Source organism: Dothidotthia symphoricarpi (assembly GCF_010015815.1).
Source record: "Dothidotthia symphoricarpi CBS 119687 unplaced genomic scaffold P153scaffold_6, whole genome shotgun sequence".
NCBI classification, from domain to species: Eukaryota; Fungi; Ascomycota; class Dothideomycetes; order Pleosporales; family Dothidotthiaceae; genus Dothidotthia; species Dothidotthia symphoricarpi.
In genome coordinates, this window is record NW_022985013.1 from 764,531 (window position 1) to 778,975 (window position 14,445).

The window sequence follows — 14,445 nt, forward strand, 5'->3', positions numbered from 1 at the left end:
AGTTTTAGAATCCCGTACTCGTGCTTTCCTTCTCTTTCTCTTTCTCTTTCTCTTTCTCTCATTTCATATCAATCAGTAGTAAAATATTAAGCAACCAACAACTAGCCCACGTATCAAATTCCAAAAAACGATACGAAACCAAGGACACACCACCACACCACAATCACCACCATCAACGCGAAAACACAGCATCCCATCCCATCCCATCCCATCCCATCACCAAACCAAACCACACAGCAAAAGAAGACAAGACTTTTCCACAAAAACGGGGTACAAAGCACAACTAATCGCGAATAAAAAAGGTTACATATAGAATTTATAAATCTAACGCATATAATCTCCATTTCCCTTCCCTTCCCATTCCATTCCCACCCGATTCCCATCCCACACACAGTATTTCACTTCATTTCATTCCATTTCACCCCCCCCTTTTTCAAGCCCCTTCCAAACGCCAAAGCTAATCACACACCAGACCCCCAAGATAAATTCCCAGACCAAAAAAACCCATACACACACATCATCCTCTTTTTATCCATCCCCCCATCCACCCCCCCTCCCCAAGATCGTCTCAATCATAAGCGCTCAAATCCAACGGCACGCTACTCCCCCTCCCAGCACGATACATCTTCGGCCCATTCGAAAACTCCCTAGGGCCCGGAAACTGCCCCTCATCCTGAAACCTCCACCTCAGATCGTGAATGGGCAGGATCTTGCCCTTGTGCCCTGCCGCAGCGGCGAGGTTAGTCGTGGAGGCGCGTGCGCCGTTTGTCAGTGTGTAGGAGCTGGAGTCTTGCATGGAGCGCAGGGGGGTTTGGGAGGTTGGTCGGCTGGGCGGGGCGGCGGGGGGCGCGGTGGGCATGGTGAGGATGGAGGAGGGTGGGCTTGGGGCCGCTGCGGGGGGTGGTGGTGGTGGGGCGGCTGGGGAGGCGCGGCCGAATGAGTTTCGCGCGGCTGTTTCTGCGAGGGAGGGGGTGTGGGCGCTTGGGGGAGCTTTTGGGGGCGGAGGGGCGGGCGCTGCGGGTGGTCGTGTGGGAGCCTCGTATTGGTATGGGTCGTAGTCTTCTTCTTGCGCCTTGGGCGTTTGTGGCGTCGATCTTGATGGTGCTCGCGGGGCGGATGCTGGCGGTGGCGGTGGTGGTGGGGGAGGTGCTGCAGAGGGTGTAGACGGTGTAGACGGTGGTGGGAGAGGTGGAGGCGCACTTCCCGGCACTGGTGGAGGCCGCACTGGCGAGGCGAGGGGCGGCGGGGGAGCGATTCCAGAGGGTTTGCGCGACGCTGGCGGGGGCATGGGCGGCTTCTTGCCGATAGGCGGCGGGGGTTTGGGCTTCCCGCCTTTGCTGGACGCCATGGAGTTGGTCCTCGAGGCCCTGGCCGACGAGCCGACGGAGTTCAGCGGCGGTCGGGCGCCTGGCGTGGGCGGTGCTGGGGGAGCGCCAGGAGGTTTCGGTGCTGCTCCTCGCGGCGGCTTGGGCGCTGCCCCCCGCGACGACTCTGGGTCGGACTGGTAGGGCGTCTTGGACTCTGCGCCCGTGTTCACGCCCCCTGCCTTCCTCAGCTTCGGCATGCCGCCGGCGAATATACCCCCCAGCTGAGGCGGTGCGGCCGCGCCACTGTCGCCTGCCGTGTCGCTGTTGCTCCTCGCGCGGTTCCCTGGCGGCGCAAGGCCGGGCACTGCAGGCGGTCTGCCCATACCGGGGATGGGCGGCGCGCCTGGTATGGCAGCCCCGCCGGCGTCCTTGACCTTGCCGACTGTCGGAGCGGAGCGGTCGTTGACCTGTGTGACCTTCTTGAGCCGTGCGCCCTTGCCAATATCTGACAGCAGCGCTCCCTGTGGCCTGTTAGCGGGTGCCCGCGTCGCATGCGCATCGTCGCCGTCGTGGCGGCCGTCGACGTACCCTGCCTGCGCCCGTCGCCGCTTTCTTTCCGCCGGGGGCCTTCATGCCGGGCATGGGCGGCGGTGGCGGACCTCCAGCGCCTCGACCCATGGGCGGCATCGGCGGAGGGGGAGGTGGTGGGCCGGGCATGGTGTCGTGTGTTGTGTCGTGTGTCGTGTGGCGTCTCTCGGCGGGGTGTTGTGGTGTGTTCCCTCTCTTTCCCGTGGTATAGGTGCACTGCTGGGCGAGTCTGGCGGCGGGACTCGGGGTCGGTGTGGTGGGAATGGCGTGGACGAGGGTAGGAGAGGAACATGGACATGGATCGCTTCGTCACAGCCCAAACGGCGCTTGGCACTTCACCTCTCCGCCAGCGCAGCCCGCGTCACCGCACTCGACTGCAGCCACCGCCATTGCCAGCCGTCCACACCATGAAGCCCACCTGTCTGCCACTGCGCGCCCGGTCGCGGCCAGTGTGCCAGCTGTGCGACTTCATCCTGCAGCAGCCCGCCCCCCGCCGCTCTTTCCTGTCTGCGTCCGCCCTCAAGGCACTCTCGCCCTCGCCCTCGCCCTCGACTCGCAGGCAGAGCACGCGCAACCACGGCGCCCTCCCCCGCATACCCGTCCGACCCATCACCACCACAGCCGTCCGGAGAGCACAGGGCGCAGAAGTCGCGGAAGATGGGGGCCTGCAGCTGTCCGACAGAATCGCCGCCATCAAGACCAAGCTCGCCGAGGTGGAAAGACACATCAAAGCCATATACGACTCGCCCCGCGTCGAGCCCGAAGCCCTGACACTGCGCGCCCTCGACAGCCTGGAGGACATCGCCCAGCAAGCCATATCCATCCGCTCGCGCCAGCCGCTCCCCACCAAGACGCCCATCCGCCAGAGCTCCGCCGGCGCAATCCTCTCGGGCCTCAGCAGCGACGCGCCCACCCACACACCGCAGAAGCCCGCACGCACAAGACTCGGCCTGAACGAGCTGCCCTCGCCCGCCTACCTCTCCAAGCTCGCCGAGGACCTGATCCGCCACGCCAAAGTCTTCATCTCGCCCAACGTGCTAGCCGTCTACATCCACCTGCAGCGCCTGCTGGCCCGGCCCCGCACCCTCCCAGAAGCCCTCTACCTCTACGCCAACAAACCCACCCCCATCGAATCCTCCTCCCCGCCGCGCTTCTCCCGCCCGTCCCCCAAATCCGCAAAACAAGCCATCCCCGCCGACCTCGCCGCCAAAGCCCTCACCGCCGCAATCGACGCAAAAGACATCTCCCTCGCCCTCGACATAGTCGACCACACCTACCGCGCCCCGGCCTGGCGCCGCCACCGCACCCTGACCAAACTCGGCCTGCCGTCCCTAATCGCCGCCGCAATGCCCCTCGCCCTCTACATGATTGCCCAGGAACTCTCCGTCTACAGCGGCTTCATCGACCCCTGGACCTTCAAAGTCTACGCCTTCGCCGGAATGAGCACATATGTCATGTGCACAGGCACCCTGGGTTTCGTCGCCCTCACTACTCACAACGACCATCACGATCGCGTCGTCTGGAGACCCGGTGTCCCCTTGCTCGACCGCTATCTGAGGGAAGACGAGCGCGCCGCCCTCGATCGCATTGCCTGTGCATGGGGGTTCAAGGAGCTGTGGAAGCGCGGGGATGAGGAGGGCGAGGACTGGGAGGGGCTGCGGCAGTGGGTTTTGCTGAGGGGTATGGTGCTTGATAAGCCGGAACTTATGCCTGGTATGAATCCTGGGCGTTGAATAAACTCGGTTTCTTCCATCATCAAAACATTGCTGGTTAGATACTAAATCCCGGCGTTGTAAAAAATATATCCACGTTTCTACTATCCACAATCCTGCACTTGCACACATACTGTTATGATGAGAAAAAAAGAACACTACACCCTCACACCCTCGATGTAGTCACGTGTGGAGGAAAATAGAAAAAAAAGAATTCCGACACCTGAGTGATTCGAACACTCGCTCCCGAAGGAACGGGCTTAGCAGGCCCGCGCGTTAACAGCATGAGGTCAGCTTTGGAGTCATGTGACAGAGGATTGAATTAAACTTACCCACTCCGCCAAAGTGCCTTGGTTTTTTCGATATGAATATTGCTCGTAAAAACGTAAATATCGGAACAAACACTGCGGGGCTGATGTATCGTCATCTCAGGGTGGGGAGGGGAAGGTGAGGGGTATGTTTGTTCGCCTGAGGTATTGACACATCAGTGGATACCATACTTTGCAATACACTCCATGCCCATACCACAATATTGCTGTGAAATGTGATTATATTTTCAAGTTTGTCTTCACACCATCCGTCACATGTCTGAGCCGTTACGTTACAACATAGGTACAAGTACTTCCATTTTCAACTTTTGTGCACTACCCATTCATAGATCGGGCGTCGAATATACAGGCCGGCCCTCACTTCTTAAACACGGTAGCCTCGCTCCAGCGCTCCGCCGCCTTCGCCCTGTAATCATCCTTCACACTCTCCTCGCTCTTCCACTCCTCCAACAGCGCCAACCCCGCCTGTGCCTGCTCTATCGTGACCCCGTCCAGCCCCAGCGTCTCCTTCAGATCGCTCTCGTTCTGGCCTTTCGTGCTGTTGTCGAGAACATAACGCGTGTTGTATGCCGACTGGAGGTGTGGTGCGCTCTGGGCGTGCTTCTGGGCGAACTCGTCGTTGAAGGTCTTGAGATCTGCGTCTGCTGCTGGTGTGGTGAATGACTCTTTGATTGCATCCGAGGTCTGCGCTGGGAGGTCCGAGAGAGATTTGACTAAACATATTAGCTGGAAGTATCGTAAAAGAGATCGGTAATAACTCACCCGCTTGACGGAAGCGCACGCTCTGCTCGTGCAGCTTCGGGTTCTCAGGGTCAATCTCTCGCGCCGCCTGCAGACATTTCATCGCGAGGAGGTAGTTCTCTGAATATACCATTAGCAAACGATCCCGACAAATCAACAACGGGGCCAGATCGTACTCTTCCTCAGGTACACTTCGAAGCCCACGTTCTGGGCCTCGATATTCAGTGGCGCCAGCTCGAGCATGGGCTTCAGGAATCTCAAAGTCGCCTCCAAGGGGTCCTTAGTTTGGAGCAGCTTCGCGCCGGCCGGATCTGTGTCTTCCTTCTTAGTCTCTCCATCCTCGCCCTTGGCAGTCGCTTTCGCAGCGGCCGCAGCCTTCTTCTCCGCCTCGACTTTCTCAATCCTCTCCCTCTCCTTCTTTGCCTTCTTTTCCGCCTTCTTTCGTTCTGTGGGATCGAGCTTATCGAGGTCGGCCTGGCCTGGGTTAGACAGACGAGGATCGTCCGCCAGTCTCAAGTAGAGTTTGATCGCTTGAGTGGCTGCCCGTGTAAAGAACGGATGGCTACGTAGCTGGTCTTCCCATCGAATCATGTCAATGTACGCGCGAATCTGCCCTTTCCGTATCGAAAAGCTGTGGAAATCAAACTGGTCCTCATACCACACGTCGAAGATGTCAGCTATTGCGGTAAATCGTTTGAGGGCTAGGCCAAGCTTTTGCTGCCGTAGATACGCCTCTCCGTCTTCAAGCAAGTACCACATGCACTGCATCTCATGGAGATCCCCAAGAGGTCCGCCGACCGTTTCGTTGCGGGTGAACTTGCTCATCGTATCCAGCGCCTTCTCGTTCTCGTTGTTGCGAAGCTGGTACTTTGCGCACTTGGTGTTAATGTAGCGATCCCCCTTTTCGAGCCCTCGAGCAAAGTCGACAATCTCCGCGGCTTTTTGAACGTCGCCAGTGTGCTTGTATATCCGGGCTTTCGTCTGATGATAATCCACAGACTTGGGGTCCAATTCGATCAGCTGATCTATGTATTCCATCGCTTTCTTGAGATCGCGACTCCGAACAAAGTTGTAGTGCTGAGCCAAAAAGTACAACACAGACTGCTTGAAACGATCTGAGTCGGCGCCGTTGGTCTCTCCCTCCGCCGAGCCGTTTGACTTTAGATCGGTGGCATACCCAAGCACGAGCTCCTCTATGATGGCCTTCTTTTCGGAGTCGGTGTATAGCGCCTTGATGTTGGGGAAGGTCGAAGGCACCCCTTTGTTCAACTTCCATCGCAGATACTCGTCTGCTGCAGTCTTGAAGGCGTCTCCTTTCAGAAAGTCCAGCGGTATCCGTCTGGCGGCATCGTTGCGGGGGTTCTTGCTGGCGTACGACTCGTACAGTTCCTTCAGCTTCTCGGTATCTGCCTCGTTGGCCTGGCTTATGCCAAGCGCTTTTTCCAGTCCATCAAAGTTCGCGCGGTACTCGCTGTTCCTTTCCAGAAGCGTGCGGTAAGCCTTCTCAGCCTCCTCGTTCCGCCCGAGATCAAGCAAGTATTTTGCCCTCAGTTCTAGTGCAGCGCTGCGATCCAGGTTGCTCTTCAGTATTTCATCCAGATGCTTCAGCGCCCGTTCCTTGTCCCCAGATTCGGCTATTACTGTGTTCTTGTACAGCGTGGCTTCTGAGTGCTCGAGGTCGGTCTTAGGAGGCGTCTGCTTGAGCGTGCCTTCGTACTTTTCCAGAGTGTTCTCTGCTTCGGAGAGATTCCCAGCGAGGTGGTATGCGACAGCCAAGGCAGTCCAATTCTGCCTCAGTTGCGGCCGATCCAGCACCATCTTCTTCCTGCTCTCAACGTATCCGTCGTAGTCACGAATTTGGCATTGGAGCAGGGCCAGGTCGCGGAGAATGTTGATCGAGTTGGGCTCTATCCGCAGCGCGAACTTGTATGCCTTGATTGCCTCCTCGTAGTTCTTGACCGAACGCCATAGTAGACCGTAAACGTGCCAACAGATGTGCGACTTCATGTCGTTCTTGAGGGCAAGCTTGCAGAGAGTGAAGGCTTCATCGCCTTGGCCTTGCGAATTGAGGATGAGGGCTTTCATCGCTTGTGTGTCGCCATGATTGGGATGCTTTCGCAGAATCTGTTCTGCCGCCTTAACGCCTGTTGGGGTCAGAATGCTGTTGGTCGTGGTTGCAAACAGACGCACCCTTCTTGTACTGCTTGCCCTCGTAGAATTTGACAACAGAGCGAAAGAGCGTCTGCTCCTTGCTGGGCAGCGGTTGTGGCATAATTGCGAATATGTGGCGTAAACGTGGAGAGTCGAGGTGGTTCCGCACACAGACAACTTCCGGTCGGAATCAAATATGTGGACTGAGGAGCTCGTGGAGGGCCTGACGCGACAGGTTATGTAATTGAGGGAGAGATCAAGAGGGGCAAAGTATCATTGCGACACAAGAGAAGCACAGAGACGCGCAGGAAAGGCTGACGGACAGTTTGAGAGCTGCACGACGTCGCAATGTGGGGAGCTTCAAATCGTCGTACGCGATTAGCGCAAGGCACGTGCCTCAGATGTCACCCCTCTCTCGGTCAACTGTAAAAGCTGGAAGTAAGTTACATTCTTTGTGGCTCCTACAAGTCGCAAAACTACACAACTAAAATTTGTCTAAGTGCACGCAAGGCGTATACTGCCTAGAATTCTGGCACAAGCTTCCTACACTAAACTTAGTTGTAGTTGTCAAGCTGTTGCATGATCTCGCTGCACCCTGGTTCCTGGTATTTCGATTGGCTGAGAGCCCCTCACCACGATTGCAAGTATAACATCTCTCCTAACAGTTGACCAACATATTTTACTTGTCTGTAAGTACACGAAACACATGCAATAGCAAAGCAGTCGTTTGATGTGTAAGTTTGAACACGCAATATTCCTATTCTATGCTTCTGCCGAACAGAACAAGCAACAAATTAATCACTTCGTTAGACGGCCAGATCTACGTCTCACAGTCGTGTCTTCGCTCTTGACTTGTACTGCCTCCGTCTTCGTCTTCTTACTCTTCTTGACGGCACCATTCGTAGCCGTCTTCTGCTTTTTGGTAGCTGGTAAACTCTCTCCTTCATCTACGTCTTCAGCTTCCTTCTTGACCTCTTCGTCGGCCTTCTTTTTCCCTCGCTTTGGTTTTGCAGATGTCTTGACCTCTACCTCATCATCCTCATCCTCCTCTTCCTTAGCAGTCTTGGTCTTCCTCTTTCCGCCTCGCTTTGGCTTGGCCTCCTCGTCATCTTCGGCGCCCTCAGACACATCCCCTGCAACAGCTGCCGTCTTCTTTTGTACGCTTGGTACAATTGCTGATGTCCGTCCGCCAACCTTCAGAAACGTGATTTTCTCCCCATTTGGTAGCTTTTGGGCTTCCTTCTTCCCTTTGCCCCATCGGTGCTTCATCAACCAGTCCTCTGGGAATCGATCCGAATCTGCAAGGACCTCGACAGCCGTATCGCAGACGTACATTATCGTTTTGTGGAGTCGTTCGATCTGTTCGTCGCTGAAAGTATTGCTGTACTGCTCTGGGTGGAGTCTTGCTTGGTACATGATTTCATCTCTGTTCTCCGTCAGCATATCTCGAACCCCAACCTTAAAAATAACCCTACACTAGCCAGTTGCCAAGACCCGCGACAGATGCTTGATTGAGAAGGAACGCCTTGACCGGAACTTTTTTACCCCTCATCTTCTTCCCCAACCACTCCGCAGTCAAAATGTCTTTGTCGAGCACCGGATCTGGTCCATTCTCTTTCAGCGGTGACGTCTTCCTCATCTGATCTGCCTCCGCATCCACCAATCTAACCCTCGCCAACCTCCTCGCATCAACGAACGCCACTTCACACTTCGGCTCCCCCTTCAGCTGGAGCACAAACTTCCAGAATCGGGGCGGCCATTCTGCTTGCTCAGGCTTAGGGGGTCGGTAATGTGCGTTGTCATCGTTGCTGAACTTCATCCAGCCGGCCATACCAAAATGCATCAGAGGATGTGGGGCAGATTCCATGACGAGCCAGAAGTATTTTCCTTGTTGGCGGGCATCGAGAATTTTCTTGCCTGTCAGAGAGTTCTTGATAGCGGATGCTGAGGTTCCGACTTTGCCAAAGATAATCTGTACAACGACTTAGAATTGTTCGATGATGCGAGAATCTCTCAATCCCTATAGGGGATTCCATAGACTCACATCGTCTTCTTGGGCCTTGACGGCTTCTATCGTCCTGCCGACTGCATGTTTCTTTAGATAGTGTACGATACGCGATACTTCGGCGAGCTAGAACGCGTTAATTGGGTTGTCATCATGCCAGAGCTTGAGCGCGTCCTTACCTCAGGCATGTTGCTTCAACACCACGAGTTCCTCGGATGTTCTGATGTCTTAGATATAACGTGTTAAAAATCAACTCCTAACTACGATGAATCAACTGTGAGACGTGTGTCTTCAAACGCGCCCAAGCGAGGAAAGTTGCTGAGAAAAGTTGACGAATCGAACATGGACGCGATTTCAACGTTGTACGCGTACTCACGCGACTTGCACGACGTCATCAACGAAGACTAAAACCCCCTCTTCCGTCATTACAATTTCCCGCAGAATTTCTACTTTCTACCCTCAAGTAATGCTCTCGCCATCAATTGCTGCCGATGCTCGGTACTGCAAAATATACAACGGGATGGACTTGCCGCTCCGGGACGCCCCGCAACGGTAGGCGCGGGAGCGATGCGAGGTCGGCATCTGCACGGTGATAAGACGGTCGCTATAAAATACGTAATACAGCGATCCTTCATGGCGATATTCATATGCAGGACCCCTCCATTGCTTCTGTCAGATCCTTTTGACTTTTGACAAGTTCACCATGTTGTGGCATTGGGCGACCGTTCTAGCGCTATCCGTTCCTGCGTTGTCACATTCATCTCACCATACTCATGAGGAGGAACCACTGGCACAAGAACGACTGCTCGAACTAGAGAAGAAATGGGGCACGGATGTAAGATTGTGAGATTATTTGTACCAGCAGTGACTGACAGATACACAGTGGGGCTTCAGTGGCATCTCAACTTTTGCTCACCTCCCACACATGCGCTGCTTGACCCATCCCCAGGCCAACTATGACATTGCCATTCTTGGGGCGCCTTTCGATACAGCCGTCTCCTACAGGCCAGGCGCGAGATTCGGGCCTCGAGCCATCCGCGCTGGCTCCTCTCGTCAAACCTCCTTTCGCGGCTTCAACCCACGCGCAAACCTCAATCCATACACATCATGGGCGACACTTGTAGATTGCGGAGATATACCAATCACGCCGTTCGATAACAACTTAGCTTTAAGACAGATGAGCGAAGCATTCTTGGAACTTGGCAAGAGAGGGCCAACTCAGAAGAGTACAGAAAGTGGTGTGCAGTACTTCAAGAGACCCAAGTTACTCACGTTGGGCGGAGACCATAGCATTGCGCTTCCGGCGCTGAGAGCACTGAATGAGGTGTATGGTCAGCCGATCACAGTCGTCCATTTCGACGCGCATCTGGATACTTGGCATCCGGCGAAGTATCCTTCTGCATGGATGGATCCCGATGATCCGTCGCCACAGTCGTTCTTCAACCATGGCAGCATGTTTTGGATTGCGGCAACTGAGGGTCTAATCGCAAATGGAAGCTCAGTACACGCTGGACTGAGAACCAGGTTGTCGGGCGATGGCACAGACGACTATGACGACGACACGCAGCAGGGCTGGATGCGCATTGCAACAGATGACATCGATGATATAGGTGCGAAAGGGATTATTGAATCTATCATGAAACGTGTTGGTACTGAGAAACCCGTCTATCTCAGCATTGACATCGACGTCATTGATCCTGGCCTTGCACCAGGCACTGGTACACCGGAGCCGGGAGGCTGGACAACCAGAGAGTTGATCAGGATCTTGAGGGGTATTGAAGGCTTGAATGTCGTTGGCGCAGATGTTGTAGAGGTCAGTCCGGCGTATGACGGTGCCGCGGAGACCACGGCCATGGCCGCAGCACAAGTTGCTTACGAGATCCTAACAAGTATTGTGCGAAAGGGGTTGGTCGAGCAAGCGAGGACTGGAGGGCAGCAAGACGATGTTAAGGATGAATTGTAGATATGATCAGAAGGTCTGGCCGATATTGTTCAAGACTTCCAAAAAGAGAAAGAACCTGCACAAAGCAAAACTTAGCCTACATGCAGGGAAGATAAGGATGGACTGGTGATATATCTGGACACAAACAACACTATGAATCTATGAAATATCGAGACAGGATGAAAGTCAAGATGTCGCTTCAATTTGCCAAGCTTACAGTTCCTCTACGTCATGATTCGTGAGTACGTGAGTACAAGTTTACATCAACTCCTCATCGGCTCTCTACCACAACAATTACTCACTTTGCTAAACAAAACGTCAATAGCAATCGCACCACCATGGAGCACTTCGCGCCCCATCTAAGTGCCGATTTTGAGGGTTTTTACTCCAAGTTCGACCTCGCTAGCGGCTCTCACATCGCTCTAATCATCTGTTCTGTGCCAAATGCCTCAAGTCGGCCACATATGGTATCATTTACATATTATCCCAAAAATGGCAAGAACATCTTCCAACGGGAACACTTCATCGACAACATTGAGCGCGTAATGACAGACCCGGACACGAAAGCATTTGAACTACGAGTACCAGGCATGGGATACATGCGCAGCAAGGGCGATGGCACGACCTCCTACAGTTTGAAAGCTGAGGACTGGAGTCTCGAAGCGGAGAGCGACACGTTCACTGCATGGAGACAGGACAAGAACACGCCCGAAGGATGGATCATCAATCTACCGCTGCCTCTACACTGGCATGTTCACTCCCTCTGCTCGCCCTGCAAGTTCAATCTCAGTATCCCACCTCTCGGCGAGGACCATCCAATCGCAGACCGCCAGGGCCGAGCAAACATCCATCAGGAGAAGAACTGGGCAAACAGCTTCCCTGCAGCGCATATGTGGGTCCAAGCTTGGGACGCCGACGCTCAAAAAGGAGTATGTCTTGCCGGTGGCCAGATCTTGGGCATGACAGCCTACATGCTAGGCTACCGTTCTGAAACCCTGAACCTGGACTTTGTGCCTCCATTCTCGGTGTCATACTTCAGCGTCTTTGCACCATTCATGAGCGTCAGCAACGATTGGGAGAGTCGGACCTTCAAGATGTCTGTGTCAAACTACTTCCACAAGCTGGAACTGAACGCACATGCGCCAAAGGAACCGGGATGGTTTGGCCTCGCAAGTCCGTTTCCTGATGGGCACCTAAAGAACTTTTGTCGAGAGAGCTTCATTGCGACGATTGAAGTGCAGGTGTACGAGCGCTGCGGATGGATGCCTTGGAGCGGGTGGAAACAGGTCAAGACTGAGAAGTTCGAGGGTGCGAGTTTGGAGTTTGCAGGGGGTTACTATCCAGAGCGTGGGGAAAAGAAAGAGTGAGAACCCGAGCTTGGTTCTGGCGTGAAGCGAACGTCTTGGAAATGCACACTGGTTATGTTCTAGATATGAAACGATATCTCAAGAGAGCAGGTTGGTTCATCTCGAAGACCTCATCCAGTGAACATGAATGATAATTGACGATGGAAAAAACTAGACCAACTCGAAATCTGTGATTGCGTCTCCGTGGATAACATGACTTGTTTTGGTCCTGTCCATTATTTCGACTTCATCAGACGGGTGGTAGCACTTTCGCGTTCACATACCCCATAGCGAATGATCAACCATGAACACCTGCCCTCTGCTTCTGCTCATCCTACCACTATCCATCCCGAAACAAAGTGACTTTCAGTCTAACGCTACAAACATGTTAGCTCAACAGAGTCACTGGAGGAGAGGTGACGAACTGTATGCGCAATCCTATAGATCGTGTGCTTCCCCAGATCGCCAGATGCTATGAGACCCCGCTCGCTTAGAGGATGGAGATCACCGGCGTGAGAATCTCCTTGACGTCGTTCTGTAACGCGCGCCATGAATCCCATCAGCTCACAAGAACACACCCTCCTCCTCATCTGCATTTCGCGACTCAGCACCAGCTTCAACACCATTCCTCCGCTCTTGGCCCACCACTGCACCGTTCACGCGCCCCACATCTCCCTCTTCCTTCCTGATCTCCTCCTCACCCTGCGGCATCCAAGGCAGGCCCCGCACCTCCTCCACCTCTTTCTTGATCAAGTCCTTCCTCTCGCTGAACCTCCGCATGACCTGTCTGTTCTCCAGCAGCGCCTCGTAGCAGTCCCTGTCGTCGTTTTCTCGCGCAAAGTCCTCGAGTTGCTTGTTGCTCGATTCCAGGTGTGTGATTTGGTTGGAGAGCTCGGCGTGTTTTGCGTACAGCGATGAGATGGGGAGGTCTTGGAGAGCAGCGGCGAAGCGGGCAGGCGTTATTGGGAGGGCTTCTGCGGACATTGTGCGGGAGTGAGGGTTTGGCAGTCTTGGAGTTGGGGTTGGAGTTAGTTGTGTCTTGGTTTGGACTGTGTAGTGAGAAAGCGTGAGAGTGGAGCTCGAGCTCGATGTTGGGTGGGGTGGCGGGGAAGTGCCACTGACGCGACTGTGCCACTCTCAAAACAATCAGTACGCGGTCGTTTTTACCTGCTGTCTTACTCCAACTTGCGCGAAGGTCCAACGTAGGATAGTCGAACATGTTGTTGCACAACACACTCCGTGTTGTGTTTATGGAATAGCCATTCGAATCATCAGTATTCGCCTTGATTTCACCACAATAAAGTCACTCCCTGTTATATCAAGAGATGAACAAGCCAGTAACCATACTCTCACAATATATCCCGGTCTATTGCATTGAGAAGTTCCCAAGCCGCACCTTGCAATATCGTCGTATGAGTAGTGGAAAGCTTGTTGGTCTTCATGATTCGATCATGCGAGTATCGATTAAAGTTGTTCGCAAGGCGAGAGGCCTTCTATCTTATCTTCAGGCTCGAAGTGTTTGGTATAATATTGGTCGAACTGCTCAACCCCGTCATTTTCTTCCCTCTCTCCTCCATCCTCGAGATACCTCTCTACAACAATGCACCCGCAAACGTAGACACCACAATCATAGCTAGCACCCCCAGCCCAGTCTTGCTCACACCCTGGGGCGCAAATACTGCTGGTGCAGCACCTTTGCTCTCTTCCGCACCCGTACTGCTGCCTGTTCCACTCGCAGTTGCACTGCCAGTCTTGTCAGGCTTGCTCGTTGCTGTGGCCGTATTGTTGCTATTGCAGAAGACGCTTGATGACGAGACACCGCCCTCCATGAAGCATGACAATAGATCCGCAACTGCCTGATCAACAGACAGGCAATACCAGCCGCATTCGCCGTTGAAGCTCTCGACGGGCGCAGACTTGCAGCAGGATTTGAGGACGTCGGATGTGTTGCTGGGGATGCCCTGGGTGCTACCGACTGCGCAGGCAACGTCTTGTGTGGGAAACTGAGTGAAGTCGGCGGTCGAGCATGATGATGCGGTTGCGCTTGCGGCAGCGGAAGACAGAACGGAAGACATCGTGGTGATGAAGACTATCGAGTCAGTTGTATTTTGGGAAAATTAGAAAAAAACTTACCTTGTACAGAGGGTGCAGTGAATTTGAAGTCTAACTTATATGGTGGCTAAAAGCTCTGCTGTTTGATGTGAGTGTGTAAACGCACGATTAGTTGGAGATGAAGAGTGTTTGCGGATACGACGATCAGTAACGCATGTCATCTTATAATTACAATCGCAGCTGCGATCTTGCTGTGAGGCAGTGACGATGGG

At 54.1% G+C, this 14,445-nt stretch overlaps 9 protein-coding genes across 9 annotated transcripts; 3 read left to right on the forward strand and 6 right to left on the reverse strand.

Annotated features, from left to right (window-relative positions):
• Positions 1 to 28: 28 nt before the first annotated feature.
• On the reverse strand, positions 29 to 539 carry P153DRAFT_197041 (uncharacterized protein). The gene has a single exon (XM_033662466.1). The coding sequence runs from the start codon at positions 381 to 383 to the stop codon at positions 114 to 116; it is 270 nt and encodes an 89-aa protein (XP_033525887.1). The 5' UTR covers positions 384 to 539; the 3' UTR covers positions 29 to 113.
• A 14-nt stretch (positions 540 to 553) lies between these two features.
• P153DRAFT_394830 (uncharacterized protein) lies at positions 554 to 2,159 on the reverse strand. The gene is made up of 2 exons (XM_033671343.1): positions 1,896 to 2,159; positions 554 to 1,828 (listed from the first exon to the last, which is right to left on the reverse strand). Exons 1-2 carry the CDS (start codon positions 2,022 to 2,024, stop codon positions 569 to 571), a joined length of 1,389 nt encoding a protein of 462 aa, XP_033525888.1. The 5' UTR covers positions 2,025 to 2,159; the 3' UTR covers positions 554 to 568.
• Positions 2,160 to 2,259: 100 nt separating this feature from the next.
• Positions 2,260 to 3,704, forward strand: P153DRAFT_365080 (uncharacterized protein). Its single transcript, XM_033667755.1, has one exon. The coding sequence runs from the start codon at positions 2,303 to 2,305 to the stop codon at positions 3,626 to 3,628; it is 1,326 nt and encodes a 441-aa protein (XP_033525889.1). The 5' UTR covers positions 2,260 to 2,302; the 3' UTR covers positions 3,629 to 3,704.
• A 463-nt stretch (positions 3,705 to 4,167) lies between these two features.
• On the reverse strand, positions 4,168 to 7,159 carry P153DRAFT_335854 (N-alpha-acetyltransferas-like protein 15). The gene is made up of 4 exons (XM_033665674.1): positions 6,868 to 7,159; positions 4,854 to 6,821; positions 4,699 to 4,797; positions 4,168 to 4,649 (listed from the first exon to the last, which is right to left on the reverse strand). Exons 1-4 carry the CDS (start codon positions 6,947 to 6,949, stop codon positions 4,294 to 4,296), a joined length of 2,505 nt encoding a protein of 834 aa, XP_033525890.1. The 5' UTR covers positions 6,950 to 7,159; the 3' UTR covers positions 4,168 to 4,293.
• Positions 7,160 to 7,555: 396 nt separating this feature from the next.
• On the reverse strand, positions 7,556 to 9,315 carry P153DRAFT_365082 (uncharacterized protein). Its single transcript, XM_033667756.1, has 4 exons — positions 9,013 to 9,315; positions 8,873 to 8,959; positions 8,304 to 8,800; positions 7,556 to 8,254 (listed from the first exon to the last, which is right to left on the reverse strand). Exons 1-4 carry the CDS (start codon positions 9,019 to 9,021, stop codon positions 7,627 to 7,629), a joined length of 1,221 nt encoding a protein of 406 aa, XP_033525891.1. The 5' UTR covers positions 9,022 to 9,315; the 3' UTR covers positions 7,556 to 7,626.
• Positions 9,306 to 10,973, forward strand: P153DRAFT_394834 (Arginase/deacetylase). Its single transcript, XM_033671344.1, has 2 exons — positions 9,306 to 9,668; positions 9,717 to 10,973. The coding sequence occupies exons 1-2, from the start codon at positions 9,537 to 9,539 to the stop codon at positions 10,794 to 10,796; spliced, it is 1,212 nt and encodes a 403-aa protein (XP_033525892.1). The 5' UTR covers positions 9,306 to 9,536; the 3' UTR covers positions 10,797 to 10,973.
• Positions 10,974 to 11,042: 69 nt separating this feature from the next.
• Positions 11,043 to 12,355, forward strand: P153DRAFT_365084 (uncharacterized protein). The gene is made up of 2 exons (XM_033667757.1): positions 11,043 to 12,232; positions 12,297 to 12,355. The coding sequence occupies exon 1, from the start codon at positions 11,114 to 11,116 to the stop codon at positions 12,140 to 12,142; it is 1,029 nt and encodes a 342-aa protein (XP_033525893.1). The 5' UTR covers positions 11,043 to 11,113; the 3' UTR covers positions 12,143 to 12,232; positions 12,297 to 12,355.
• Positions 12,356 to 12,685: 330 nt separating this feature from the next.
• Positions 12,686 to 13,105, reverse strand: P153DRAFT_383607 (uncharacterized protein; the record flags this gene model as incomplete). The annotated part of the gene is made up of 1 exon (XM_033670251.1): positions 12,686 to 13,105. One exon carries the CDS (start codon positions 13,103 to 13,105, stop codon positions 12,686 to 12,688), a length of 420 nt encoding a protein of 139 aa, XP_033525894.1.
• A 608-nt stretch (positions 13,106 to 13,713) lies between these two features.
• On the reverse strand, positions 13,714 to 14,196 carry P153DRAFT_383608 (uncharacterized protein; the record flags this gene model as incomplete). Its single annotated transcript, XM_033670252.1, has 1 exon — positions 13,714 to 14,196. One exon carries the CDS (start codon positions 14,194 to 14,196, stop codon positions 13,714 to 13,716), a length of 483 nt encoding a protein of 160 aa, XP_033525895.1.
• Between the last annotated feature and the right edge of the window lie 249 nt (positions 14,197 to 14,445).